Genomic DNA, 26849 nt, shown 5'->3' with positions numbered 1-26849 from the left:
TCGGACAGAGGGCCCACCCCCGGGCCACCCCCTCCACCACACCATGCCACCGCCCTGCCCAGGCAGCCCTTGGGCACAGGAAAGGCTGGGAGACCTAAGGAGAAGGCCATGGAGCTGAGGGGAGAGGGCTACAGAGCTGAAGAAAAATGCAGAGAAACAGCAAGACAGCCATCAAGAGCCACAGAGGTGGACCAAGGTCCACAACCCCCACAAGGACAAGGACAAGCCCAGAGGCAAGAAAGGCATCAAGACAAGGGAGCAGACCACAGACATAAGCTAAGGACCTCAGAGACAAGGCCAGCTCGCGGACTCAGAGCCCACAGGAAGATGGAGAGAGGCCCATGGGAACAGAAAGCACGCCTTGGGCACAGGGAGCGGTCCATGGTAACAGAAAACCATGGACAGGAGGAGAGACCCACAGACAGGGGAACAAGGCAGTAGATCACAGAGACAGGGAGGGGGGCCAAGGAAAGTGGGAGAGGGTCCTGGAAATGAGGGGAGGCCCACAGACACCAGGAAACCCACAAGGGTAGAATGTGGACACTAAGGGCCCACTGAGGCAGGAGCAGCCTGCCCATGGAGAGAAAGGAGAAGCCCCCAGAAACAGAAGTAGCCCCCATGGAGGCGAAGGGATGGGAGGTGAGTATGGGAATTCTCCATAATGCAGAGAGAAATCCTTGGGACCCCTGGAGATGAGTGGGTGGGGAGAAGAGCCACCCAAGGAGAAGAGAAGCAGTAGAAAAGGGCAAGGAGCTGAAGGGCAGAGCCAGCAGAAGTGGGAGACACCCTCCCTCTCGCAGAGTGCTGAGCAGGGCAGGGGGATGGAGGAGAGAAGCAGCGACACAGATCTTGGAGTGGGGGTGGGTGGTGCACGGCTGGGTGGGGGATGAAATTTGGGGGGAAGGAACATGACAGTTGGCGCTAAAGGCTGAGTCCGTGACTCACCACCACCCCCAATTCTCGTGATGGGGCGGAGACACGGACACACTCACGTGCAGCCCCCAGCACACGTGACCAAATGCCTTGCGTGCATGCACACACACACTTGGCACATGGCAACTGTCACACCGACCTGACATGGGAGGCCCTCTGCAGGTGGCATGTGGGCATCCCCAATGTATGTCTGACACATACGCCTGACCCTGAAGGACCTCCAACTCTGCATACACCTCATCATACTTGGGCCCCTAACACCCACCCTCAACGGGCCTGAAAGTCCAGACTCACTTGCCCTGGCCTTTAGGCCTTTGCTTATGCAGGGACTCCAGCATAAAATGCCTATTCTCTCTAAATTGAACTTGTCCCAGAAGTCCTATTCCTGTGCCACCACCTCCAGAAAAACTGATGCAGGCCTCATCTTACCCTTATATCATCTGAAGTGAAGGGATCCAGTCAATCCAGATAAACTGGGAAGTCCAAGCAGAAGGGTGGAGCAGAAAGGGGCCTGACAAGCCAAGCCAGAGCCTTCCATTTTCTTTTTCTTTTGTTTTTCTGTGAAGTATGGATTTACATTTAAAATTCTTGTTGTTGACATACAGTTGATTTACAATGCTGTGTTAGTTTCAGGTGTACAGTGAAGTGATTCAATTATACATATACTCTTTTTCAGATTATCTTCCCTTGTAGGTTATCTGTTAATTTAGGTAATTAACCCCAAACTCCTAATTTATCCCTCCCCCTCACCTGTTCATTTTATTTTTATTCGTCTTTTTTTTAGGGCCACATCTGTGGCACATGGAAGTTCCCAGGCTAGGGGTCAAATTGGCGCTGTAAACCACCGGCCTACACCACAGCCACAGCAACACAAAATCTGAGCAGCGAGGAGTTCCCGTCGTGGCGCAGTGGTTAACGAATCCGACTAGGAACCATGAGGTTGCGGGTTTGGTCCCTGCCCCTGCTCAGTGGGTTAACGATCCGGCGTTGCCGTGAGCTGTGGTGTAGGTTGCAGACTCGGCTCGGATCCCGAGTTGCTGTGGCTCTGGCGTAGGCCAGCAGCTACAGCTCTGATTGGACCCCTAGCCTGGGAACCTCCATATGCCGCGGGAGCGGCCCAAGAAATAGCAACAACAACAACAAAAAAAGACAAAAAAAAAAAAAAAAAAAAAAATCTGAGCAGCGAGCAGCATCTGTGGACTAACACCACAGCTCCATGGCAACACCGGATCCTTGATCCTTAACCCACTGATCAGGGCCAGGGACTGAGCCCACCTCCCTGTAGATACCAGTCAGGTTGCCACTGAGCGACCTTTTCATTTTTAGGGACACTAGTCAGGTTGGGTTACCACTGAGCCATGACAGAAACTCCCACCTTTTCATTTTTAAATGGAGAAAGGAGGCCTCAGTGGGAGAGGGAATCTGCCTGAGGGTATGGCGCCTGTCAAAGCCTAAATCTAGCTTCCAGATGCTCACGTTCCTGTCCCAGGTGACTTCACCCTGAGAGCAAATCCAGATTACCAACCTTAGAGTTAACTGATTACCACCAACTTTTCTCTGCTTTTTGAATTCATGTATTTAGAATGCCACTCTGCACGTCCCACCTGCCAAGCAGCAGAGCCTGGGCACCAAGAGTATAGACCCAGGAGTCAATTCCTGGGTTGGAATTCTGTTTCTTCCTAATGATGGACAAGTTATTTAATTTCTGAGCCTCAGTTTCTTTGCAAAGCGAGAGCAATAGTTCCTCCTTCCTAGGGTCATTGAGAGGATTAAAACGAATAATGCATGGAAAGCACTGAGCATACTTTGCAAGTTATAATGCACTCAGGATGGCTTAGTTGTTGCTACCAGGCTCCTTGAGGCCCTAATAAAAATAACTCTTACATAGCTTTGACTCACATGAGTCAGGGGCTGTTATGTCCCAGATGAGGAAACTGAGGCACAGAGAAGTCAGCTTGCCCAAGACAAGAGCAAGGAAGTGGCAGGGCCAGGATTCCAATCCAGGAAGTCGGGTCTAATTACATGAACATGGTGTTGAGTTTAATCTAGGAGCGAGTTAGGACACCCAGTTACAATCTAATTGAAAAACATAATAAATGTGATGGCTGAGGAGTCAGACCTAGGTCTTACTTGGTGTTTGGGGTCTCCTAGTAGCTTTTTGGCCTCAGGAAGGTAAATGACCAATTCCTCTAGACTCAGTTTACTTATAGGAGAAACGGGAGGGGGGAGGGGGGGCAGTTAGAACAAGTTAATTTTTTGCTGCTCTCCTATCCTTAGAAAATAGCTCTGAAAACAAGAGAGCTGAGGCAACTTGTTCCTAAGGCCCTGAGGGCCAGAAAGGGATGGTGAGTTGGAAGGGTCTGAGCCCCTCGACACATGGGGACTCCTCCTTCCCTGTGCCCTGGAGGCCTGGAAGGAGGGCACCAGGGAAGTAAGGAGGATACAGACCAGGCGTTACAGGGTCACTTCCTTCAGGTTTTCACCCTGGTTGTCCTTCAGGTCATCTACCCCCCCCATTTCCCGTTTCTTCAAAACCGCCCATCGCGGCTTTTACTTTTTCTCCTTCTATTTCCCATTTCCTCCCTTATTCTTTAGGTTCTCCTTGTTCTCTCAGATTCCCTCTCTCCTTGCTTTTCTTCCGACATTTCTTCTCCCCTCCGAACCAAGGTCTTTCGGTTTTTCTTTCCTCCCTTCTCGCTGCCTTTATTCTCTAACGAAGTGAGTCTGGACCTTTGACGTCCCCTTTTTCTCCGTCCGTGCAATTGAAGCTAGTTTTCTCTCTCTCCTCGCGGTGACTGGTGGGTACTTCACTCTTTCCCTTCGCTCCTCCGGGGTTCCTGCGCCTCAAGTTACCCTGCCCCCGGCCTCCCGGTGCTGCGTGCCTCAATTTCCCCCACTTCCCCCTCCCCCGCAACGCGCCTTCCGCCTGGAGCCCCCAAGATGGCGCCCAAAGCACCACTCCGCCGTCTGACGTCACCGCGCTGCCCTCCCATCTCGAGCCGTCAAGCAGAGTCGAGGGGGTGGAGGAGGAGCATCCTTCAGGGGGCGTAAGAGGGCGGGCACGGGGGGGAGGGGGCGGCCGGTGAGGGTACATCGCTAGAGGATTGGCTGGGCGCTGCGTGGGGACTACCGATGCCCCATACTATTGGTCCAAGGCTCGAAGACGTGAGCGCCTATTGGCCGAACGGCAAGGGCCAGACGGGCGATGATTGGGCGAATTCGGCCATCCGCGCGGCGGCCGAAGAGGAAGGTGGGAGGGGCGTTGCTGGGGGCGATTGGGAGCGAGAGCGAGGCTGCGGAGCAGACGAGAGGGGACGGCGGGAGCTAGAGAGGGCGCAGCGCTAGGGTGGCCGTGCCAGGGGAGCGGCTGCCCGGGCCCGGGCCCGGGCCGTGCGAGACGGCGGAGGCAGGTAAGTGCGGGCGGGCGCCCGAAGGGCCGGCCGGGTTCCCGAACCTCCCCCCCGCGGCCTACTCTTGCCACCTTGCCTGCTCAGAGGGCCAGAGGGGGGCGCGCGCCTGGAGGTGAGGGCGGAGCGGTACCAACGGCCCGCGGGGCGCGAGGTCGGGCGCGGGCCGGGGCGGCGGGTGCGAAGAGGGCTGGAGTCGTGGGAGGGGCTGAGTGAAGAGGGACGGGACTCGGGCTAGGGGCTGGCAGGGACCTGGGTGGAAACGGAGGTGTTAAAGCTGCCCCCAGGAGGGTCTCCAAGGCTCCAGGGAGTACTCGGCAAAGGGTTTGGGGATGGGACAGTCCAGGACCGAAGGAGGGTGGAGGAGGATGGACGGTTAGAGGGCAGTTGGGTGGCCAGGGAGGGGTTTAGGGGTGGAGCAGGGGTGATTAAGTTAAAGGAAAAAGACAATCTGGCTATGCCTGGAAGGGTTAAACCAATGAGAAGGCTTAGTGTGAAAAGAATTTAGGAAATGGATGTGTCTGGGGGGAGTTTTAGAGAGAGGTCTTAGTGTGAAGAATAGGGTTGTATTAATGCGAAGAGGAGTTAAACTAAAGTGGTGAGGGTGTTGGGTACCCCTGGAATGGGTTGCGAGGAATCTCTTGCAAAGAAGGGTTATGTTATGGGAAACTGGTATCTAGTGTCCATAGAATGAGCTGAGTAGAGGTAGTCTTTCTGAAAAGTACAGGGAATTAGGTCAAGGTGAAGAATGGGAATTGGGGATCCATGGAGAGGGCGAGAGTGGTGAGAGAAGTCTGTGTATTAAGGAGGGGGGGGAGGATCCAGTAGCCCCAGAGTAATAGACTGGTGAGAGGGGTCTGGGTGTGAGGAAGAAGGATCTGGCTATCTATCCAGTTAGGATGGTGGGGGGAGGGGTTCTTCAGAAGAGGCGTTTGGGTATTCTTAATAAGATTTGGACCAGTGGGAGGGGTATGTGTGAAAGGAGTTAAACCATTTTGAAGGGTAGTCTGGACATTCCTGGATTGGATTAGAGTGTGTTGGGGGGGGGGGGAACGACACGTTTTTGCAGAGAAGAGGGTGTTTTTTTTTGGTCTTTTTAGGGCCTCACCCATGGCATGTGGAGGTTCGCAGGCTAGGGGTCCAGTCGGAGTTGTAGCTGCCAGCCTGTGCCTCAGCAATGCCGGATCCTTAACCCACTAAGTGAGGCCAGGGATCCAGCCTGAGTTCTCATGGACGATAGTCGGGTTCATTAACTGCTAAGCCACGACAGGAGCCCTGAGGGAAGGAATTTTGATGTGAAGAGGTGGTCTGAGCATCCCCAGAATGGGTTGTGGTGGGTTTGGGTCTTTTTGCAAATAAGAGGGGCTTAGGTTAGTATGAAGAAGGGTGTCGGTATTCTACAGTGTATTAGGGTGAGAGGTTGGGGTCTTTTTTTGTAAAGAAGAAAAGGTTAGGTTAATAATGCGAGGGGGTGGGGCTCAGGGTGTCCTTGTAGTGAGTGAGGGCAAGGGTAGGTCTTTTTATAAGGAAGAGGGATGTGGGTATCTGAAAATGGGTTAGGGTGGGAGGAAGGAGAAAATGTGAAGAAAGGCTCCAGGAATACCTCAATGGTCTAAGGTGGTTGTCTATGAAGAAGCTGGGTTTAAGTCAGTATGGGCGGGGGGTCTGGGTACCCCAGAGGGAATTAGAATAGTAGATGAGGTCTCACTGTACAAAAGAGATAGGTAATTAATGTGAAAGGTGTGGCTGCCCTGGCTGCATGAGTTAGGATGGTGGGAAGGGTCTGAGTATGAAGAAAGGGTTAGGTTTTTGTGAAGATGGGCCTGGGGATTGTGGAGAGGGGTTTAGGGTTGGGGTACAAGGCCTTGATTTGTAGAGAGAGTTAAGTAATTTGAAGAGGGGAGACTGGGAATCACGAAGAGGTCAAGTTGGAAAAGGTCTGGGTGTGGAAATGGGATAGGCCACTGTGAGAAAAGTATTAGGAGAAGGGACAGTTTGACATGAGGAACCTCGGCACCAAAGGGAGAGAGTTAGTGGGTGGCAGGGGTTGTGTGCAAAGGAGGGGGATTGTACCTTGAGAAGGTGCTGAAAGTGGCAGAACATTGGGGCAGTTTGAGTGGTTGGGGGGTAAAAAGAGAACCTGAGGGTGGGAGCAGAGGAGAAACAGGCTTGGAGAAGTGGGTCGTTGGGGCCTGTGTAAGGACTCCTGGGCATCTGGGGCTAGGGATGGGTAGTGTGTTGGTGAGGAATCAGTGGAAGGAAGTCTGAGTGGAGAAGAGGATATGGTTTCCTGTGTGGGGCCTTGGGCCAGCTGTGAGGCATTATAATGAAGGATTGGACAGGTTGCAAGAATCAGGCAGGTGGAGTTTGATGCGAGTTGATTGAGAGGTGAGACTCGGGTAGATCTGCTGGGAAGGTTTTGTGCTTGCTACTCCTGTGTGGGGAGGAATGGTTGTTAGGAAGTGGGGTGGGAATGGAAATATGCAAGCAAGAAGTTAGAGGGGGAAATTGATCTGGGGTTTTGGTAGGGGGATGATAAAGGGAAAGAGTTGTCCCTGGGAAGGACTAGGAAGCAGTGGTTTAGACATGATTTGTCCTCACCTCCCCCAGCCCAGGGTCTTGCCGCCATCATGACTGAGGAGTCAGAAGAAACGGTCCTGTACATTGAGCACCGCTATGTCTGTTCTGAGTGCAACCAGCTCTATGGATCCCTGGAGGAGGTGCTCATGCATCAGAACTCCCATGTGCCCCAGCAGCACTTTGAGTTGGTGGGTGTGGCCGACCCTGGAGTCACTGTGGCCACAGAGGCAGCTTCTGGCACCGGCCTCTATCAGACCCTGGTGCAGGAGAGCCAGTACCAGTGCCTGGAGTGTGGGCAGCTGTTGATGTCACCCAGCCAGCTCCTGGAGCATCAGGAGCTACACCTGAAGATGATGGCACCCCAGGAGGCAGTGCCCGCTGAGCCACCACCCAAGGCGCCCCCCCTGAGCTCCAGTACTATCCACTATGAGTGTGTGGATTGCAAGGCTCTCTTTGCCAGCCAGGAGCTCTGGCTGAGCCACCGGCAGACGCACCTCCGGCCACTCCCACTAAGCCTCCAGCTCCAGTTGTCCTGGGGTCCCCAGTTGTCCTGGGGTCCCCTGTGGGCCAGGCCCGTGTGGCTGTGGAGCACTCGTACCGCAAGGCAGAGGAAGGTGGGGAAGGGGCAGCTGTACCCTCTGCTGCTGCCACCACCACTGAGGTGGTGACTGAGGTGGAGCTGCTTCTCTACAAGTGTTCTGAGTGTTCCCAGCTCTTCCAGCTGCCAGCTGACTTCCTGGAGCACCAGGCCACCCACTTCCCTGCTCCTGCCCCAGAGTCTGAGGAGCCTGCCTTGCAGCAGCAGGAGACTCTGACCCCATCACCTGCAGACGTGCCTGGGTCTCAGCCTGATCCCCTGCCGTCCTCTGACCACAGTTATGAGCTGCGCAATGGTGAAGCCGTCGGGCGCGATCGCAGGGGGCGCAAGGCGCGGAGGAACAACAGTGGAGAGCCAGGCGGAGCAGCCACCCAGGAGCTCTTTTGCTCAGCCTGTGACCAGCTCTTTCTTTCCCCTCACCAGCTACAGCAGCACCTGCGGAGTCACCGAGAGGGTGTCTTTAAGTGCCCCCTGTGTAGTCGTGTCTTCCCCAGCCCTTCCAGTCTGGACCAGCACCTTGGAGACCACAGCAGTGAGTCTCACTTCCTGTGTGTGGACTGTGGCCTGGCCTTTGGCACAGAGGCCCTCCTCCTGGCCCATCGGCGAGCCCACACCCCAAACCCTCTGCATTCGTGTCCCTGTGGAAAGACCTTTGTCAACCTTACCAAGTTCCTTTATCACCGGCGTACCCATGGGGTTGGGGGTGTCCCTCTGCCCACAACACCAGTCCCACCAGAGGAGCCTGTCGTCGGCTTCCCAGAGCCAGCTCCGGCAGAGACTGGAGAGCCAGAGGCCCCAGAGCCCCCTGCTGCTGAGGAGAGCTCGGCAGGGCCCGCCACCCCAGGCACCTACCGCTGCCTCCTGTGCAGCCGTGAATTTGGCAAGGCGTTGCAGCTGACCCGGCACCAGCGTTTTGTGCACCGACTGGAACGCCGCCATAAGTGTGGCATTTGTGGCAAGATGTTCAAGAAGAAGTCTCATGTGCGGAACCACCTGCGCACGCACACAGGTGAACGGCCCTTCCCCTGCCCAGACTGCTCCAAGCCCTTCAACTCACCTGCCAACCTGGCCCGCCACCGGCTCACGCACACAGGGGAGCGGCCCTACCGGTGTGGGGACTGCGGCAAGGCCTTCACACAGAGCTCCACGCTGAGGCAGCACCGCCTGGTGCACGCCCAGCACTTCCCCTACCGCTGCCAGGAGTGCGGCGTGCGTTTTCACCGCCCCTACCGCCTACTCATGCACCGCTATCACCACACGGGCGAGTACCCTACAAGTGTCGCGAGTGCCCCCGCTCCTTCTTGCTGCGCCGGCTGCTGGAGGTGCACCAGCTCGTGGCCCATGCCGGGCGCCAGCCTCACCGCTGCTCCTCCTGTGGTGCTGCTTTCCCTTCCTCACTGCGGCTCCGTGAGCACCGCTGTGCGGCTGCTGCTGCCCAGGCCCCACGGCGCTTTGAGTGTGGCACCTGTGGCAAGAAAGTGGGCTCGGCTGCTCGGCTGCAGGCACATGAGGCCGCCCATGCAGCTGCTGGGCCTGGAGAGGTCCTGGCTAAGGAGCCCCCAGCCCCTCGGGCCCCGCGGGCTGCTCGCGCACCAGTCGCATCCCCGACAACCCTTGGAGGCACGGCCACTGCAGCCCCTGCGGCCCCTGCCCGACGCCGGGGCCTGGAGTGCAGCGAGTGCAAGAAGCTCTTCAGCACAGAGACGTCGCTGCAGGTACACCGGCGCATCCACACAGGCGAGCGGCCGTACCCATGTCCAGACTGTGGCAAGGCCTTCCGCCAGAGTACCCACCTGAAGGACCACCGGCGTCTGCACACCGGGGAGCGGCCATTTGCCTGTGAAGTGTGTGGCAAGGCCTTTGCCATCTCTATGCGCCTGGCAGAACATCGCCGCATTCACACGGGCGAACGGCCCTACTCTTGTCCCGACTGTGGCAAGAGCTACCGCTCCTTCTCCAACCTATGGAAGCACCGCAAGACCCACCAGCAGCAGCATCAGGCAGCTGTGCGGCAGCAGCTGGCAGAGGCAGAGGCTGCTGTCGGCCTGGCTGTGATGGAGACTGCAGTGGAGGCTCTGCCCCTAGTGGAGGCCATTGAGATCTACCCGCTGGCTGAGGCTGAGGGGGTCCAGATCAGCGGCTGACCCTGCCCTGTTTCTCTCTTCAGCACCACTAGGTCTGGTTGCTGAAGAACCTTCTCCAGCATCCCTTAACTCCCTGTACATACTGTGCCCCTTCTCCACCCCTCCCAACTGCCATATAAGTTCTGTAACTGGATTTATTCTCACTTCTGAGGGGGGTGCTCCGGAGTCCTTGAAATGCATAAAGATGCCCCCCTCCCACCTGTTAGCACTGGTGGCCCCAGGGTGAAAGAGTCAATAAAGACTGAGTTGGACATTTACATGTTTTTGTCTCTCCTGGCCAGGTGGGGTGGTAGAGTTTTGGGAGCTGTGAGCCCTGGTTTCTTGGGCCTCACCTCTCAATGGCTGCATTCCTAGGGTCTAGAACAGGGCCTGGCAAGTAGTAGGAGCTCAGTAAACATGTGCTGAATTGAAGAGGAGGACCTGGAGTGTGGGCCTGGTGTGTGGCTCTCAGAGAGCAAGGACTTCATTCTGGTGATGGGTGGGGCCAGTATGGTTCTCTTGCCACTAGAGGTCCCCACAGAAAAACCTGAAGCTGTTCCTGCTGGTGGCAGGAACATTTAGGAAAATCTGTTCTTTCCGCCACTGTGCCCCCACTCACTAGCCTGATGTGAGCTGTCTCTTCCAGGGCCATCTGGTTTTCTCACTGTGGGTCCCTGAGGGCAAATGCAGGTCTGGGAAAGGCATGATTTCCAGGGCAATTGAAGAGGTGGCTTCTGGGATGAGACCCAGCTGTGAGGTTGGAGAAGATTCTTAGGAAAAGTTTCTGGGGATTGGAAGCCTCACAAGGGGAAGTGCTTCAACACCTACTGGAAGTTAGACTCTGGTTCAGCCAACAGATGTCTGTTGTGGGGAGAGGAGTGGTTGGGTGGCTGGCTGATGTTTGAATTGCTTAGTTTGTCTCAGGTATTTTCCTACATTGTTTGGAATAATCTTCCAAACTGATCTCCTGAAGAGAGCATTTTGCAGGAAAGGAATCTGAAGTCAAAAGCAGTGAGGTGACTTGCCCAAGATAGGGCAGAGCTTGGATTTAAGCAGTTTCATTTGGTTTAATCACCTTTATACTTGTACATTCTGCTGCCTTCTGCATACTTGGGGGAGGACTGTGGAGAATGAAGATGGTGAGTGACTGGTGGCAAGGCTCCGTCAGTTCTTAATGCTAGTCTCCTCTCTAAGAGCCACCCTCCCACCCCACCCCCCGCAAGATTATTCCAGTCTTTTTATTAGAATTCTTATTAGAATGCTAATGAGAGGTGAAGGGAAGGTGTATAGAAACCAGGGGAAAGGGAAGCCTGAGAGCTGCCCACCCAGACTCTCTCTCAACTCCCTTTAACAGTCCTGTAACTCTCAGTAGGCATGAAGGCTTATTTTCCTCATTTTAAAAAAGGTAAAGCACTCACCCATTTGATATCTTGACAGCCCTTGCATGAAGAAGAGCAGTCATCTGTTAAGCAGTGTTGATCATGAATACCATCTCTGATTAACCTCATACCCTGCGAAAGGACTCGAGCCATCTTAGCCCAGCATGCCAGACCCCCTTAATCTGCAGGAAAAGATTCATTCTCAAACTGACTTCTTTCAAGAAAGAGCTGTAACATCCAGAAAGTCATTTCAAAAAATGCTTGGAATAATTGGAGGACTTATCTTTCCAAAACCAGATAAAAAGCAGGCTGAATCAAGGGACAGTAATGGAAGAAAAAACCCTGAGGGTTCTGGTTGACCCCAAGATAAAGATGCTTTTAGCAGAAAAGCAGCTCTGTGACAGTGGTGGGGGAATCACCCTTCCTCTATTGTGGTTCCTTTTAATTTACAAAAATTTTTTTTGGCCATGCTCACCCCACATAGAAGTTTCCAGGCCAGGGATCAAACCCCAGGCACAGCAGTGACACTGGATCCTTAACCCACTGAGCCACCAGGGAACTCTTGTGATTCCTTCTTAGCAAGTCTAATGAGAACTTTAGACTCCATCCTGAAGATGGCACTAATCAAACCCTTGTTAGGTACAGGGGTTTGAGTTGGACAGGCGAAGGTTCCTGAACTTGTCTGTTAGGCAATTTCCCCAGAGATTTGGATCCAGCAAATCTGGATCCAAATCTCTGGGTGAGACCATGTCTGGGTGAGACCTAGGAATCTGCATTCTGAACACACCAATTTTGTGTGTGTGTGTGTTTGTGTCATTTTTGGCCAACCTGCAACACATGTAGCTCCTGGGCCAGGGATCAGAGCTGAGCCACAGTCACAACCCAAGTCACAGCTGCAGCAAAGCTAGATCCCTAACCTGCTGTGTCAGGTCTGGGGATCAAACCTACATCCCAGCGGCTCCCAAGACACCGCTGATCCCGTTGTGCCACAGAGGGAGCTCCTGAACACACCAATTTTTTTTTTTTTTTTGCTTTTTGCTTTTTAGGGCCACAGCCTTGGCATGTGGAGGTTCCCAGGCCATGGGTCAAATCGGAGCTATAGCTACTGGCCTGTGCCACAGCCATGTGGGATCCGAGCTGCATCTGCAGACTACACCACAGCTCATGGCAACACCAGATCCTTAACCCACTGAGCAAGGCCAGGGATCGAACCTGCATCCTCATGGATGCTAGTCAGATTTGTTAACCACTGGGCCGGGACCGGAATTCCCTGAACACACCAATTCTAATGCAGGTGATCTGCAGATTCCTAAGAACCTTGCATTGCTTGGTTTTAGTTGAATATGGCAGCTGCTTAAGCAGAACTGTCAAGGGGACAGAACAGTAGTCCTCAAGTGACAATATGTTCTTGGTAACATGAGGCCCACGTATGACTACAGGGGAGGGCATGTGGGGCCCTTGGGCACATTTGTGGAGCTACAGGTGGATGCCCAGTTCAGCTCCACAGTGCTCCCAGGTGTGCCATTTGTGCTTATTACAGGCTGGCCTGGGTGACAAAAGACCTTTTGGGTCTAAGGTTCTGACTGCACCCCCTACAGGCAGGGGCTGGAACAAATGACCTTCCTGGGGTACTGTTCTGAACCTCCAGCCCAATATCCCAGCCCACTCCCCCATCCCTATTGGCTTGGTGTGAGAGTTGGAAAGGTGCTTTTTTTCCTATCTTGCCAAAACTACAGTGCTAATTCTTTTTATCTTTCAAAATGATCAAGCCCTTTCTACTCTTCCTTTCTCCTCTTCCTCTATCCCTCTCTATTGAATTGCCAGAATCCCAGCACTTTTGTGCCAGGCATACATCAGAGGATAGAAGAGTGACAAGACCTGACAACAGTCAGAAAACCCAGTTATTGACACCATTTCTGATTTTCAGCAGTGATCAGCCCCTGGTCTGGTCTGTGAAACAGTTGCTCCTATCAAATATCTTAGTTAATAAGATCAGCACAAAAATTTGAGAGATAATGTTCTGAAAAAGGAGGTAGGTACGTACCATGTACCACCAGACAACTTCGAGGTCAAATCTGTTTTTTGTTTGGTTTTGTTTTTTGCTTTTTAGGGCCGCACCTGTGGCATATGGAGGTTCCCAGGCTAGGGGTCCAATCAGCTACAGCTGCCAGCCTCCACCACAGCCACAGCAACGCAGGATCTGAGCCGAGTCTGTGACCTACACCACAGCTCACGGCAATGCAGGATCCTTAACCCACTGAGCAAGGCCAGGGATCAAATCCGCATCCTCATGGATGCTAATTGGGATCATCAACTTCTAAGCCACGAAGGGAACTCCTCAACTCTGTTTTTGAAGGATCTTGTTAGTCCTCTGTGGTTAGCAGTATGGAACTACTCACTGGTTTCCTGACTCATAGTTGTCATTCGTCAAAGGCTGCTGGCGAGATCTGTCCTAGGGTACTTACACCATCTCATTTAATTCTTACAACGCTGTTGGGCTGTAAGGAGCTCACATATTTATAAAATAGGAGAACTGAGATTTAAATTCAGGAATTTGAATTCATCTGAAATTTTAAGACTTCTTTTTCTAATTGGTGAAAAAAAAAAATTGCCCAGGCATTACTTCTGAACATGTACTGAACAGAAGTAAAGCCCTCCCCTCCCCAGCACACACTCACCCATCACGTACTCTCATTTCCCCCCCAGCCTTCCCAAGACAGGAGACCAAGAGAGAGCAGGCAGCATTTCTCTCTGTACAGTTTTTAATTTTTTATTTTTTGATGTTGTTCAGATGAATGACACACTCAAGTTACAAAAATGGGGCCTTAAAAGAAGCACATTGTACAATGAACAAGCAGATTGGAGTTAAGAACACTGAAACGCTAACCCGCTACCACGAGAAGAGACAGGGAGGGGTACAGGATGGGAAGGAAGGGGCTGCCAACACAGGGGTCAGACAGAACTGAGGGGGGGGGCTGACGTGGCGAGAACGGAGGAGAGGCAGATCCCCTCCAGGGCCTGCTCAGTCTCCCGACGCCACTTCTCGGTCTCCCTTGCCCACTACTTGCCACCTGCCCCCATCCCCATCCCCATCTGGTCATTGAAATAAGTGGGCAAGAGACCCCACCCCAGAAAGGGTCGAGTCAGGCAGATCTCTATGAGGGGAGGTGGTCCCCTTGCCCGAGTGCAGGCTTGGATTTGGGAGGTGATGGTGGCAGCAGTGGGATAAGAAGCCAGGAAGGAGCTGGCTGAGAGGACAGAGATCAAGCCCCTGCTTTTCCCCAAAGACTCCCTGTCTCTTCCCCACCCTACCATGATCCAAAGGCCCTCTCTACCAGTTGTCCAGAGAGGGGCCCCAGTCACCCTGCAATTATATAAATAAATAAATACTGAGCCCCTGGGCTTGGGGGACAGGTTGGGGGAGGGGCAGCAGGGATAGAGGAAAGGAAAGGGGAGAGGAAGGGGAGGGGTCACAGACATAGTAAATAGTTGTCTCCGTCCCAGCAACACTTCCCTCTGGATTTTTCTCTCCTTTTTGTATTTGTTTAACAAGGAGCTAACATCTCAAGGACAAATACTTAAAAATATACATTATTTTTTCCTTTTTTTTTTTGTTTGCCTTTCTCATCGTCATCTTGCTTTGGAGACTGCTGAGGTCAAAGTTCAAGCCACATGAAGGAACTGCAGCTTGGAGTTTTTGTGTATTTTTTTAATTTTTATTTTTTAATTTTTTTCACTTTTTTTTCCAACGTATAAAAAGGTAGCGGAGTTGTCTGTGGGTTTTTTTTTTTTTTTTTTTTTTAATGGTTAAATCTTTGGTTTGTTTCTTTTTTCTCTTGGAGGCCTTTATCTCTCGCACTTGCCTTTCCCACTCAGAGGCCAGTGGGGCCCGCGTGTCTCAATCTTGCTCAGCCTGTCACTCTCACTCAGTTCTCCCTACCCTGGGCTAAAGGGAGAGAGAGGCACCCTGGGACGGGGGTGAGTGGGGAAATCTAGCCAGGTCAAGAGGTCCCCCCTCCTCCATGGCTAGTCCCTTACCGCAGCTTCCCAGGGTGCAGGGTTGGAGACCCTCTCTTGGCCTTCCCCAGGGAGAAGATGTGCTAGAAACCCACAGCCTTCCCCATCCTACTGACCTCAGCCCCCGTCCATACAGGGGCTTGGGTTCCTCATCTCCACCCACCCCCACTTACGCCCCCCAGGCCTCCCTATTTCCAGCCCCCACCCTCCCAGAAGAGAACAGAGAGAGGTGTTTTAGTTACTGGCATTTTTTTTTTTTTTTTTTTTGGCACAATTAAAAGGCCCACCATTAGGTCGACCCTGTCTCTGTCCCTCCCTCAAGCAGGAGGTCGGAGTTGGGGAGAAGAGAATTTCAGAGGGCTCCCACTTTCTCCAGTCCACTCATCACCCTTTCTAGCCCAGGTGCCTGCCCCCCCATCACCTCAGACATCTCACCTAGCCCAGAGCCTGGCCTGGGGTCTCCTTCCCCAACCCCACATAAAATTCTCCAGCCCCCCAACTCTCTCGCACACAGACACACGGACACAGGCTCTGTACAGACCACAAAATAAAAACGATGAGATAGTTTTGTTTCCCGGAGTCGAGACGGGGGGGACTGGAGTGGAAAGGGCGGGGGTGGGGTGGGGGGGGCGTGAATTCCCCCATCACCTTCCCAACCCTGCCTCCCTCCAGCCCCCCAGCCCCTTGCCCTGGCTGGCCCCCAGCCAACGATATTTGGTTTCCATTTTTTAACATTAAAGTTCTATGAGGTATTTGGTGCCTTATCTCGAGTCCTCGGGGGAGGGGGCCCGGGGGGAGACCTGGGGCACACTTGCCCCTCCCTCCCTCCCACCCCCTTCCCAATATTTGGTTTCACAGCTGTAGTTAAAGCTTGGGATTTGGTTATTTTTCCCCCTCCCAGGGATTTTCTTTTTTTGTTTTTCTTTTCCCAGTTATGGGGGTTGGATGGGGAGGGCCCCCACCACCCCAGCTGCACAGGGGTCCCTCCACCAACGTCAGGGCATCGGCCCCATCCCTGCCCCCTGCTTCCTCCACTCCTCTCTGCCCCACTCCTCCCACACTAGGCTGGAGGACAGGTCCCAGGTGGCAGGATTTGATGGGGAGGAAGCAGGATGAAGTGGGTGGTGGTGAGTCCTGGATTTTCTTTTTTTTTTTTTTTTCCTTTTTTTCTTTTTTTTTTTTTTTCCTTTTTTTTTTTCTCCTTTTTTTGGTCTAGAATCAGTTTTTGTTTGAGTCATCTCCACCATGCCTTCCATGCTGCCTGTCTTCTCGGAGGGGTTTTTGGTTGTAATTCCTTTCACTTGGCTCTGCTCAAATGTCCTTCCTATCTGTTCAGGAGCCCCTGGCCCCCTGTCCACCCTTGGGCTGGGGCCCGGGCCCTCTTGCCAGTCCCTTCTCTTCAGGAAATAAAAATGGACAAACTCAGAGGTAGGGTAAGGGCAGGGAGTCGGTTCAACGGAGATGCTTACATTCTGGCGAGGATGGGTGGATGGCAGGCCAGGCCCCATCGGTGCCAGGGTGGGAGGGGCAGCCACTCCACCACTGCCCAGACAAGGCACCCCAAGACCTCCGAAACAGCCGAGGCTCTGCTGCCTCCGTGGCCCAGCCCAACAGTTTCATTCCCGGGTGGGAGAAGGGAGACAAGAAAGAAAGAGAACGCTGAGGCCTCAGGGCTCAGGGTGGCGTCCGAGGCTCTGTCTGCCTCTCCTCGGAGTGTCCAGCAGCGCTGCCCGGCTCCCGGGCTCTCCCCTCCCTCTGCTCCTGCCCGCCGAGGGCCGAGGGCTGCTCTGATTTCAATGGCTCGAGTCCTTCACAACAACACTTTGGTTTGAGGAGAGACACAGAAAGAAGGAGATTGAGAGGTGAGAGAGGAAGAGGGAGAGACAGAGAAGAGGAGGAGACAGGACAGACGGAAGAGAACAGAAAAAGAACTCAGAGGAGGAATCAAACCACCCGAAAGTTTGTTAGTTTTCCTTCGTCCATTCTTTTTTGCTTTCTTATTCCTTTTTTTCCTGTTTTTTTTTTTTTTTAAAGCTTTTTCAGTTGATTGGGGGGGCGGGGAGCTTGGGGGGCTCTTCACCCCTGTCCCTGACACCCTCTCTCAGCCCTGCCCACCCGCTTCCATCCACCCTGGCTGAGGGGCAGGCCCTGCCCCAGCCGCCCCCCTGCGGCTTTCCCGAAGACGACGTCCATGAGGTATTTGTGAAGAGAAAGAAGCATCCATCCTTCCATCCGCCTTGGGAACCAAGGGCCTGGACCGCTGGTGCAGGGGCTTGGCTCCACCTCGCGGCTCCTTCTTCTTCTTTGAAGAGTCCTCGTCTTCTTTCCCTTAAATATATATATATCTATAAATTCTTTCTTTTTCTAGTTTTAATTTATTGTTTGTTTGGTTTTTTGTTTCTGTTTTTGTTTTTTCGTTTTTTGTGGGTTTTTTTTGGTTCAAAACTTTGTTGGCCTCCACAATAGCAGGAGGGCAAGGTGGCTCCCAGCAGTGTCTCTCCTCTGTCGATGAAGATGCGTCCAGGGCTGGGCAAACACAGGGTCCAGCCAAGACTCGAGGGAGGTCTCGTGGGAGTGGTGGCCACCACAGCGCCCTCTTGGATGGGGACCACAGGTCATGGCACTGTCCCCGCCACACGGACCCTGATGGGGACGCCATCTTGAGGAACCCCACCACTGGGGTGCGTGGGTGCGTGTGTGCGTGTGTAGGGGGAGAGGAAGAGGCATCTGCCAGTGTCGGAGGGGTACGGGGTGGGAAGAGCGAGGTGAGTTCTCTTTTTGGTTTCTGGTCAATGTCAAAGAACGTGAAGGATCCCACGGATAGGCACTGGAATATGAATTTTTTTTTTTTTTTTCAGGGAAACTGACAGACGAGGATGGAAAAAAAGACAATTTGAATGCCCTCACCTCATCCCCTCTTGCCTGACACTTCCACCTTCCCATGGGCTAGGGATGGGGGAAGATGCCAGAGCAGAGGAGGGGATGGGGGGAGGGGGGTCATGTGAGAGCTAGAACTTGGCAAAACGGCCTAGCCCACCCTTCAAAGGGAAAAGGGGGAGGTACAAAGGGTGAAAAGTCATCCCAGGCCTTCCCCTGAACTCTCCCCTGGCGGGGAGGGAGGAGGTTAAAGCGAGACCCCCTGCCCAGGAGGGGAGAGCTGAGAGCCAAGGGAGAGGGGACACATGATAGGGACACATTCTGTTGAGCACAACGCTAAAAACTGTACATCCTTTGGATGAAGCTACTGAATATTTGGTGTAAGGTTGTTCAGGCCCTTTCTCTTTCACCTTCTGGAAAAGAATATTTCGTGGGTGGTTCTGGGCCCACCCTGTCAGCTCCAGGCTGTGCCCTGCCCTCGCTGGCCCAGGGCTGGGGGCTGGGGCTGGGAGGCTGGCACATTCTCTTTTTCCTTCTCTGGCCCCGCGCGCGTGCGCGGGGAGGCTTGGCCCCACAGCCAGGGGCTTGTGTGAGGTCCGCCCTGCCGAGGCTTCTCTGCCCCCGGCTGGGGTTCTTATTTGGTGTCGTAGCAGTGAGGGTGAGCACATGAGATCTGGCTCAAGACTGGTTTTTGGTTTGTTTGGTTTGGTGAGGGATTTTGTTTTTGTTGTTTTTTTTTGTTTTGTCACCTCTGGTTCTTTTGGGGCAGCTGGTTCTTTGTGATTATTTTTGGTTTTCTTTTCTGTTGGTTGGTTTCTTTTCTTTTTCTTTTTTTGGTTGGTTGGTTTTTGTTGTTGTTGTTCTTTTCGTTTGTTTGTTTTGATCTTTCCTCCCTTGTCACTCCTGCTCCGAGGACCCTCTGCGCCCCCACCACTGGCCTCCTCGCCCTCTTCCCAGGCCAGGTGGGGGACAGAGGCGGTGGTCAGAGGAGTAGGAGGGGAGGCACGGCAGGCCCTCACTCGGGTTTGGACCCTGCCTCGGGCCCCCCTGGGCCTCCAGGGGTCTGTGCTGCTGCCTCACTGCAAGTGGAGGAGGAGGACGAGGACGAGGACGAGGAGGAGGAGGAGGAGGAGGAGAGGCCAGGAGACTTGCTGGAGATGGAGGCCGCCACGGCTGCAGCGGCTGCCGAGACCAGGCCCACGCCAGGCGGGGCGCTGAGCAGGGGCAGCCCGGCGTGGTTCAAGAAGAGTGGTGACGTCACCAGGCCCGGGCTCCCTGGGGCCGCGCCAGCCGCCCCCAGCACCAGGTTCCCGCTGCTGTCAAGGCTGGTAAGGGGCAGGGTTCCACCAGAGGCCAGGGCTGGCGAGGAGAGAGAGAGGCTGGGCTGGGGGTGCCTTCCAGCATCCCACCCGCAGTGCCCCCTGTCTTCCCATCTGCCCCACTGACCCCCATCAGCACCCCTCACACCTTCCCCAAAGGTGAGATGGGTATGAAGAGGCGAGCGATGCAGTGAGCGGGGGCAGGATGGCATGGCTGGAGCAGCAATGGAGAGGGCTCGAGGCCCCAGGGGACAGGGCTGGTGACGATGGGAGTGACATGAGGCAGCACGCACCTTGGATAGTGGCCAAAGGGTTGTTGCTCATGAGGGCTGGACTCAGCCCGGAGCTCAACCCCACCATTGTGCTTCTGCAAGAGGCAAAGCAGAGGCATTAGCAGGGGCAGAGACCCTCCCACAGGATTGGGGGTGCAGCTCCCCACTCTGGAAGCAGCAGCGACCCTGCTTCTCCCCACACCCTGCTTCTCTCCTACCTGCAGTGCCCACTTACCCCGTGCTGGGGTTCAGGCCCGACAAGCCGATAGCCGAGTGGCTGCCTTGAGGGCTGGGGTTTGTGCTGTTGGTGGTGGCCGGGGGTGGGGGAGTGACAGAGGGGATGGAATTGAGGGGGGGCGCGGCTCCGCCCCCGGCCGCACCCCCTCCAGCTGTCCGGCTGGGGTGCAGTGTCCCCACAGCTGAGGATAAGGTAGTAACTGCCAGAGAGAGACAGAGAGATGGAGACTTCAGCTTCTACTAGTCCTCCACCGAGGTCCACTCCTGCTTATCTTCCCTGCCCAGTCCCGAAGCCTCTCCTCAATCAAAACACACTTAGGCCTCCTGCCCTTTCTTCCCACAGCTACTGTTTGTGCCTCTGCCACGGTGACAGTAATCGCAGTAAGAGCAGCTGCCACGCACTGAGCCTGTGCCCTATGCCCAGCATGTGCTCCCACCCTGCTTCTCCAGCCCTGAACCTCACCTTGGAGCCCCTTTTGTACCAAAAAAAAGGATGCCCGAAAAACAGGGCCCTTTGGCTCCCTCTAGTGGCAAGGCCGGGGAGTGCGGCTGTGCGCACTGAGGCTGATAGGGCTTGTAGCCCAGACTCAGGCCTGGCATCCAGGATAGCAATTCCTGGCTCTGTCACATCCCAGCTGTGCCCTTGGGCCAGTGCCTTCACCTCTCTGGCCTTCAGTTCCCCCATCTGCAAAATGGGGAATATAATAGAATCTATCTCATAAAATGAGTGTGAAGATTAAAAGAGTCAATATTATTTTTTGTTTTGTTCTGTTTTGATTTTGTTTTTTTGGTTTTTGTGTGTGAGGTTTTTTTTTTTTTTTTTGTCTTTTTGCTATTTCTTGGGCCGCTCCCGCGGCATATGGAGATTCCCAGGCTAGGGGTCCAATCGGAGCTGTAGCCACCGGCCTACACCAGAGCCACAGCAATGCGGGATCAGAGCCGCGTCTGCAACCTACACCACAGCTCATGGCAACGCCGGATCATTAACCCACTGAGCAAGGGCAGGGACCGAACCCGCAACCTCCTGGTTCCTAGTCGGATTCGTTAACCACTGCGCCACGACGGGAACTCCTGGGAGTTTTTTTGTTTGTTTTTTAACCAGAGCCACAGCAGTGACAACACTGGATCCTTACTCACTGCACCGCCAGGGAACTCCAAGTCAATATTCTTTATAAAGAGTTTAGAACAGGGTCAGTGACTTAACACTTTCTAAACGCCCACTTATTTCTTAACCCAAGGAAGGGCAATGTGGTTTTATTTATTTATCTTAATTTTTTTTTATTTTTTAATTTCTTGGCCACACCCCCAGCATGGGAAGTTCCTGGGCCAGGGACTGAACCCATGACACAGCAGTGACAGCCCTGGATTCTTAACCCGCTGAGCCAAGGAACTCTTGGCATTTGTTTGCTTGGGGGTTTTTTTTAGTTTTTCCTCCTCATTTTAAAAAAAGTTTTATTGAATTATAGTTGATTTACATATTGTGATAATGTTGTTTGTTTTTATACTATTTCTATATATGATGTTAAACATGCCGTACCCCAGAAACGGGCAAAGGAGGGCTTTGGGTACAAAAGAGTGTGTGTGTGTGTGTGTGTGTGTGTGTGTGTGTGTGTGTGTGTGTACATACACACATGTATGTATAAATTCATGGATATAGCTTCTATATGTATGATACAGTCATAATCATTTTATAACTGAGGCTCAGAGAGGTGGGGTCACTCCTGGAGTTCACACAGTTTATAAATGTCAGAAACAGAACCCCAAAACATTGCCTTTTATCAACCCTATGCTTTTCTATATGAAATTATGGAGCAGATGAAGCCTGAGCTCCTCTGGCAGGGAGGGGTGAGGCTGCCCTCTTCCCCCTGCCCCGCCCTCCTCTCCAAGCTCAGCCTTGAGGCCCATAAATGCCCTGAGCCACTTGAGAACCTTGGGCTCAGGCCTGCACCATTCTCCCAGTCCCCTCACCGTCCTCTGTCCTCTCTGACCTGTTGTGCTCAGACTGCTGGAAGCTTGGGACAACGGCAGGGTCCCAGCACCCCCTTGGGGTGTGACCTGGGGAGAGAGGAAAGAAGGCGTGGTTAGGTCACCGTCTTCCAGTAGCCCCCACAGTACTCCCTGTGGGTGTAACCCCCACACCTCTGCCTCCAAGACAGGGGAAAGGGAGCTTTGGGTGCAAGACCCTGTGTCTCGCCAGCTGTTTTCCATCAGCTTTCATCACATTTGCCCTAGATGATCCTGAGCCACAAACATGGGTGAGTCATTCCCCACCTCTCCTCTGATGCTGTCCAGCTACAGGTCTGAAGTATGTGGGAGGGGAGGTTATGAGCATAAGGTGTGTCTCTGCATCGCAGTGTTGGGATTCATGTTGCTTGATTTTCTGAGACCAGGTACCAACCTCCGTCTGGGCCTCCCTGCCTGCAGTCCCATCCTTCCATCAGCCACAGAAGCCTCACTCTAAACATGACTCAGGGGAGTTCCCTCAAGGTTCAGCAGGTTAAGGATCCGCTGTTGTCACTGCTGTGGTTCTGGTTACAGCTGTGGCATGGCTTCGCTCCGTGGAGTTCCCATTGTGGTGCAGTGGTTAATGAATCCGACTAGGAACCATGAGGTTGCGGGTTCGATCCCTGTCCTTGGCCTGGGAAATTCCACATGCCATGGGCATGGCCAAAAAAATTAAAAAGTGACCCAGTCCCTCCCAGACTCAAAACTCATCCTCAGCGCCTCACCGCCTGTGGTCCATGTTCAAGCTTCCCAGCATCTGACTTGGTGTTTGGCCCTTCCCCATCCCCCAGCCCACCCCACACTCATTCATAAGCATCCCAGATCCAAGGACACTAAATGTCACTGGAGTTTCTCAAACAGCACCTTCGGCCTTTGCCTGTCCTTCACATGTCTGGCTAACTCTCCTGTCCTTTCTGATTCAGCCCAGACGGTCCTTCTTTCTTTCACACCACGGCGCGAGGGGCTCCTCTGGGCCCCTTGCTCCTCTCTGCAGTGTCACAGACCTTTCCACATTAGATGGAATAAAGGGATGTCCTGGTGTATCTGACCGTGAGCAGGTCTGGGTGGGGCTGTGGGATCTGAGGGCACACCCAGGTGTGTAATGATGTCCCTGATGGTGTCTGTGTGGTTGTGACCCCGTGTGAGGGGGAATGCCTGTGTCCCCTACCTGATAGCCTTCCCTGTGTGACTACCTCCTGTGATAGCTCTATGTTTGGCTAAGTTAGTGTGTGTCTGTGGGTGCTTGTCTCCCCACCTAAGACCACAGTTCCCTGGAAACCTTCCCTATGTGACTGTGCTCCACCCATGTGACAGCCTGTCCCCAAGGGTGACTCTCCCTGCCTCCGTTCTAGGTACTGTGGACAACCAGGTAGGTTATACTTCATACGAGGTGCCTGCGGAGGGGCGAGGGTGTGCCAGAGCTTTGCCCCCACCCCTCAGAGGGGCTCTTGGTACCAGATGGGGGCTGTAGCTGGCCGGCTTGCCCGGGCTGGGCAGCATGGGGGCCGCGCTGCAGGGGTTGATGCGTTTCTCCTTCTGGCGCCGGTTGCAGAACCAGACGCGGATCACTTCCTTCTCCATGTGCAGCTGCTCGGCGATCAGCAGGATCTCCTCTGAGGTAGGCTTCTGGTTCTGCGGGCAGAGGGCTCGTCAGCCCCAGGCCCACCCTCCCGCCAGCCTCAGGGCCGCCCAGGAGGGTGGGGCCTCACCGCTAGAAAACTCTTCTCTAAGGCGAAGCGGACGTTTGTCTCGATGCTGGTCCTCTTCTTGCGTCTCCGGCCGGGGAGTCCGTCGAAACCCAGGCTGGGGCTGCTCAGCTGGTTGGGGCTGGGCAGGCTTGAGTCCACAGACATAGTCTCTGTGCCCGGGAGGAAATAGGGGCATGAGAGGGCGACTCCCGCGGCCCACCGCCCGCCCGGGAGCCCGAGCCCAATTTCCACCTGCGTCGTTGAGCCACTTCTCCAGGAGGGGCTTGAGTTTGCACATATTCTTGAAGCTCAGGTTGAGGGCCTCAAAGCGAGAGATGGTCGTCTGGCTGAAGTCGTTGCCGTAGAGCTTGCCCATGGCCAGGCCCACGTCACCCTGAGCCAGTGGGGCGGAGACGGGGCTGCAGTCAGGGCCGGGCAAGGGGCCCAGCCCCGCCCACAACCTGGTCCCGCCCACCACCCCGCCCACTAGATACCACGCCCCCACCTGCCCACTAGATTCGGCCTCCTCACCCCGCCCACGAGGCAGCTATATTTCCTCCCCCTGCCCACCAGCCGGCAGCGCCCTCCACTCTGCCGACTAGAGGACTGTGCCCCTTCACCCTGCCCTGCTAGTCGCGCTGCCGATACCCCACCCCACCACCAGTTCCGCCCTTTGGCCCCAGACCTGCGTGAAGCCCAGCTTGATGCGGCGTTGCTTGAAGGTACGGGCGAACTGCTCGAGCTCCTCCAGGTCACTGGGCTCCTCGGGGTGGGATGGTGGCTCCAAGCATTTGGGGGGCTGCGGGTGCGAGAGGTGCGGGTCGGGCAGCGTGGGTCGGGTCACGGCCTGGTGGTGGGGTGGGCAGGTGTGTGGGATGCAGCACCGAGGACCAGGTCGAGGCTCTGCATTGGCTGCCCAGTTCCCCTCCCTCCCTGCCTGCCAGTCTCTTCCTGCGGACTCCCCTCGCCTTCAGCTGACCCCTCCACACTCATTGCCAATCCCATTAAGGTGACACTGCTGCCCGACAGGGTTTCTCTCACTGCCTGAAACTCTGCATTCCCCCCCCCCCAACCAACCCCGACCCCAGCCTGCGGACTCCCAGAAGGGACAGCAAGTCCTTTTATCAAAAGTCCTTTCCGGAGTTCCCGTCGTGGCGCAGTGGTTAACGAATCCGGCTGGGAACCATGAGGTTGCGGGTTCGGTCCCTGCCCTTGCTCAGTGGGTTAACGATCCGGCGTTGCCGTGAGCTGGAGCTGTGGTATAGGTGTAGGTTGCAGACGCGGCTCGGATCCCGCGTTGCTGTGGCTCTGGCGTAGGCTGGCAGCTACAGCTCCGATTGGACCCCTAGCCTGGGAACCTCCATATGCCTCGGGGGAGCGGTCCAAGAAATAGCAAAAAGACAAAAAAAAAAATAAAATAAAAAATAAAACTGTTATTTAAAAAAAAAAAAAAAGGTCCTTTCCATGGAGCTGCGAGGGTAGTTTTAGCCTCCTGTCAGGCAGGGAATCAAGGTATGGCTCTGTCACCGAATTGCTGGGTAACTCAGGCAGGTTTCTTAATCTCCCTGGGCCTCAATTTCCCCCTCTGCAGAATGGGAACAATCATGGCTACTCTACCTACCCCACGGGGTTGTTGGGAGAATCAGGTTAAAAATGAATAAGCTGCAAATAAAGTAAAAATATTTTTAAAATAGGGAGGGCGGGGAGTTCCCACTGTGGATCAGCAGTAACGAACCCCATTAGGATCAGTGAGGACTTGGGTTCAATCCCTAGCCTCTCTCAGTGGGTCAAGGATCAGGTGTTGCCCTGAGCTGTGGCGTAGGTCGCAGACCTGGCTCAGATCCCACATTGCTGAGGCTGTGGTGAAGGCTGGCAGCTGCAGCTCCATTTGACCCCTAGCCTTGGAACCGCCATATGCCACAGGTGCAGCCCTAAAAAGACAAAAAAAAAAAAAATAGGGAGGGCATCTGAGTGAATATACAAAGACGCAACAGTTCTCTCTGGAATGCTTCATTTTCCTAAAAATAAAACATCTAATCAGGTGGTGGGTGTAGGGACATTGGACGCACAAGGCCCTGATCCATTATCCAAAACCCTGGAATTAAAAAACTTCAGATTTTAGAAAGCCTACATGGGGTATCTATCATAGATAATGTGAACCCCTCATTAGGGTCAAGACAACACCCCATAATCAGAAATATCAATAACTGTCAGCAGAGCACGAATACCACACAAGAGGAATAAAGAAAAGTCACAGGCTGTCTTGCATCAGGTCAAGACAGGTTTTGCAGCCAAGTGACTTCTGGTGCCCACATTACAAGAACAACTTGATTTTCTGAGCATTTTGGATTCCATAATTGCAGCTAAGCCCTCTATTAGTGTCTAAACTTTCTGAGTTTTCTGAAATAGTTCATGTATTTTTTTTTTTTTTTGGAAAAGGCTGTTTTTAAAAATGAGTAGGAGGGAACTTTAAAATCCATAATCATGAAAGATTATTATTAAAATTTAGAACCTGGGCAGCAAACTGAAAGAAAGGTCATGGAGACCAGGCAAGGGGACACTAAGGCAGCCTGGAGAGCTCAAGCCCTGGGGGATGGGACCCAAGCTCTGGCCAGTGGCCAGCTGCCCACAGCCACCAGACCATGTGTATGCAATTCTGGCCTTCCCAGAACTTTGGGTTTGTCAAAAGAAGCTGAGAATCTGGAGTTTTCTGGAAATTTTGTGGACAATTTTTTTTTTTTTTTTTTTTTGCCACACCACATGGTATGTGGCAGTTCCCAGGCCAGGAATTAAACCCATGACACAGCAGTAACCAGAGCCATAGCACCTTAACCAGCCAGACCCTTAACCCATTGCACCACAAGGGAACTCCTAGCTCAATTCTTAAATGAGTGTGGGCTTTTGTTTGCAATCTGTGGTCTGGGAAGGGGACACAAATTAGTACAACAGACACCTGCTTTAAGGACCCCACCATTTGCAGCACTGGAAGAGATCGAGGCATCCATGACCTGAAGGCTTGTGAACCCCTTGAAGTTTTGTGTTTGTGCACATGAGCATTTTGGGGCAGTGGGGGTCAGATTCAAAGCTTCCATCAGATTCTCAAAGGAATCCATGTGCCTGAAAGGGTTAAGAGACACTGGTCTGGTTGACTCTCCTCATTCTGCTGAGGAGGAAGCCAACTCAGACTGGGACAGTGGCTTGCCTAAGATCCCACAGCAAATTAGAGGCAGAGCAGCACTGGGTCCCAGGGCTCCTGACTCCTGTCTTGGCCCCTGTGGCTATGGGGTGGGCCACTCACCTGTGTGGGCAGCCCTGCCCGGGGCTGGGAGGTCAGAAGAGCTCCCTGGGTTTGCTGAGGTAGCTGGAATAGATTTGGCGTTGGTAGCAGGCCTGCAAAGATAAGAGGGGATGCACA

At 53.8% G+C, this 26849-nt stretch overlaps 3 protein-coding genes across 12 annotated transcripts in view; 1 reads left to right on the top strand and 2 right to left on the bottom strand.

Moving 5' to 3' along the window:
• GRIK5 (glutamate ionotropic receptor kainate type subunit 5) overlaps window positions 1-3895 on the bottom strand; it is a 60986-nt gene extending 57091 nt beyond the window's left edge. The window contains exons 1-2 of one of the 3 annotated variants that reach the window (XM_021094432.1): window positions 2309-3895; window positions 1363-1491 (exon numbers count right to left, since the gene is read on the bottom strand). The gene's annotated coding sequence lies outside the window, so the exon portion shown is untranslated. Of the gene's footprint in view, window positions 1-1362; window positions 1729-2308 lie in introns of those variants that run through there. The other 2 variants (XM_021094434.1, XM_021094433.1) reach the window with 2 other exon arrangements.
• On the top strand, window positions 3-9919 carry ZNF574 (zinc finger protein 574). The gene is given in 4 exon segments (XM_021094440.1): window positions 3-639; window positions 6951-7418; window positions 7421-8782; window positions 8785-9919. Coding segments are annotated over 4 exon segments (2715 nt in total). The 5' UTR covers window positions 3-632; the 3' UTR covers window positions 9663-9919.
• The window catches only part of POU2F2 (POU-domain protein), a 37835-nt gene continuing 25780 nt past the window's right edge, over window positions 14795-26849 (bottom strand). Inside the window, exons 7-15 of one of the 8 annotated variants that reach the window (XM_021093507.1) lie at window positions 26733-26824; window positions 24120-24233; window positions 23687-23828; window positions 23456-23604; window positions 23202-23378; window positions 21731-21797; window positions 19741-19942; window positions 19527-19600; window positions 14795-19273 (exon numbers count right to left, since the gene is read on the bottom strand). In XM_021093507.1, coding sequence (XP_020949166.1) covers window positions 18930-19273; window positions 19527-19600; window positions 19741-19942; window positions 21731-21797; window positions 23202-23378; window positions 23456-23604; window positions 23687-23828; window positions 24120-24233; window positions 26733-26824 — 1361 coding nt within the window. In that variant the 3' untranslated portion in view covers window positions 14795-18929. 8 annotated transcript variants of the gene reach the window in all.

This window comes from Sus scrofa, chromosome 6 (genome assembly GCF_000003025.6).
Source record: "Sus scrofa isolate TJ Tabasco breed Duroc chromosome 6, Sscrofa11.1, whole genome shotgun sequence".
Lineage (NCBI taxonomy): Eukaryota > Metazoa > Chordata > Mammalia > Artiodactyla > Suidae > Sus > Sus scrofa.
Note: the sequence above shows the minus strand (reverse complement) of the source record. Positions and strands in the feature narration are given on the sequence as shown.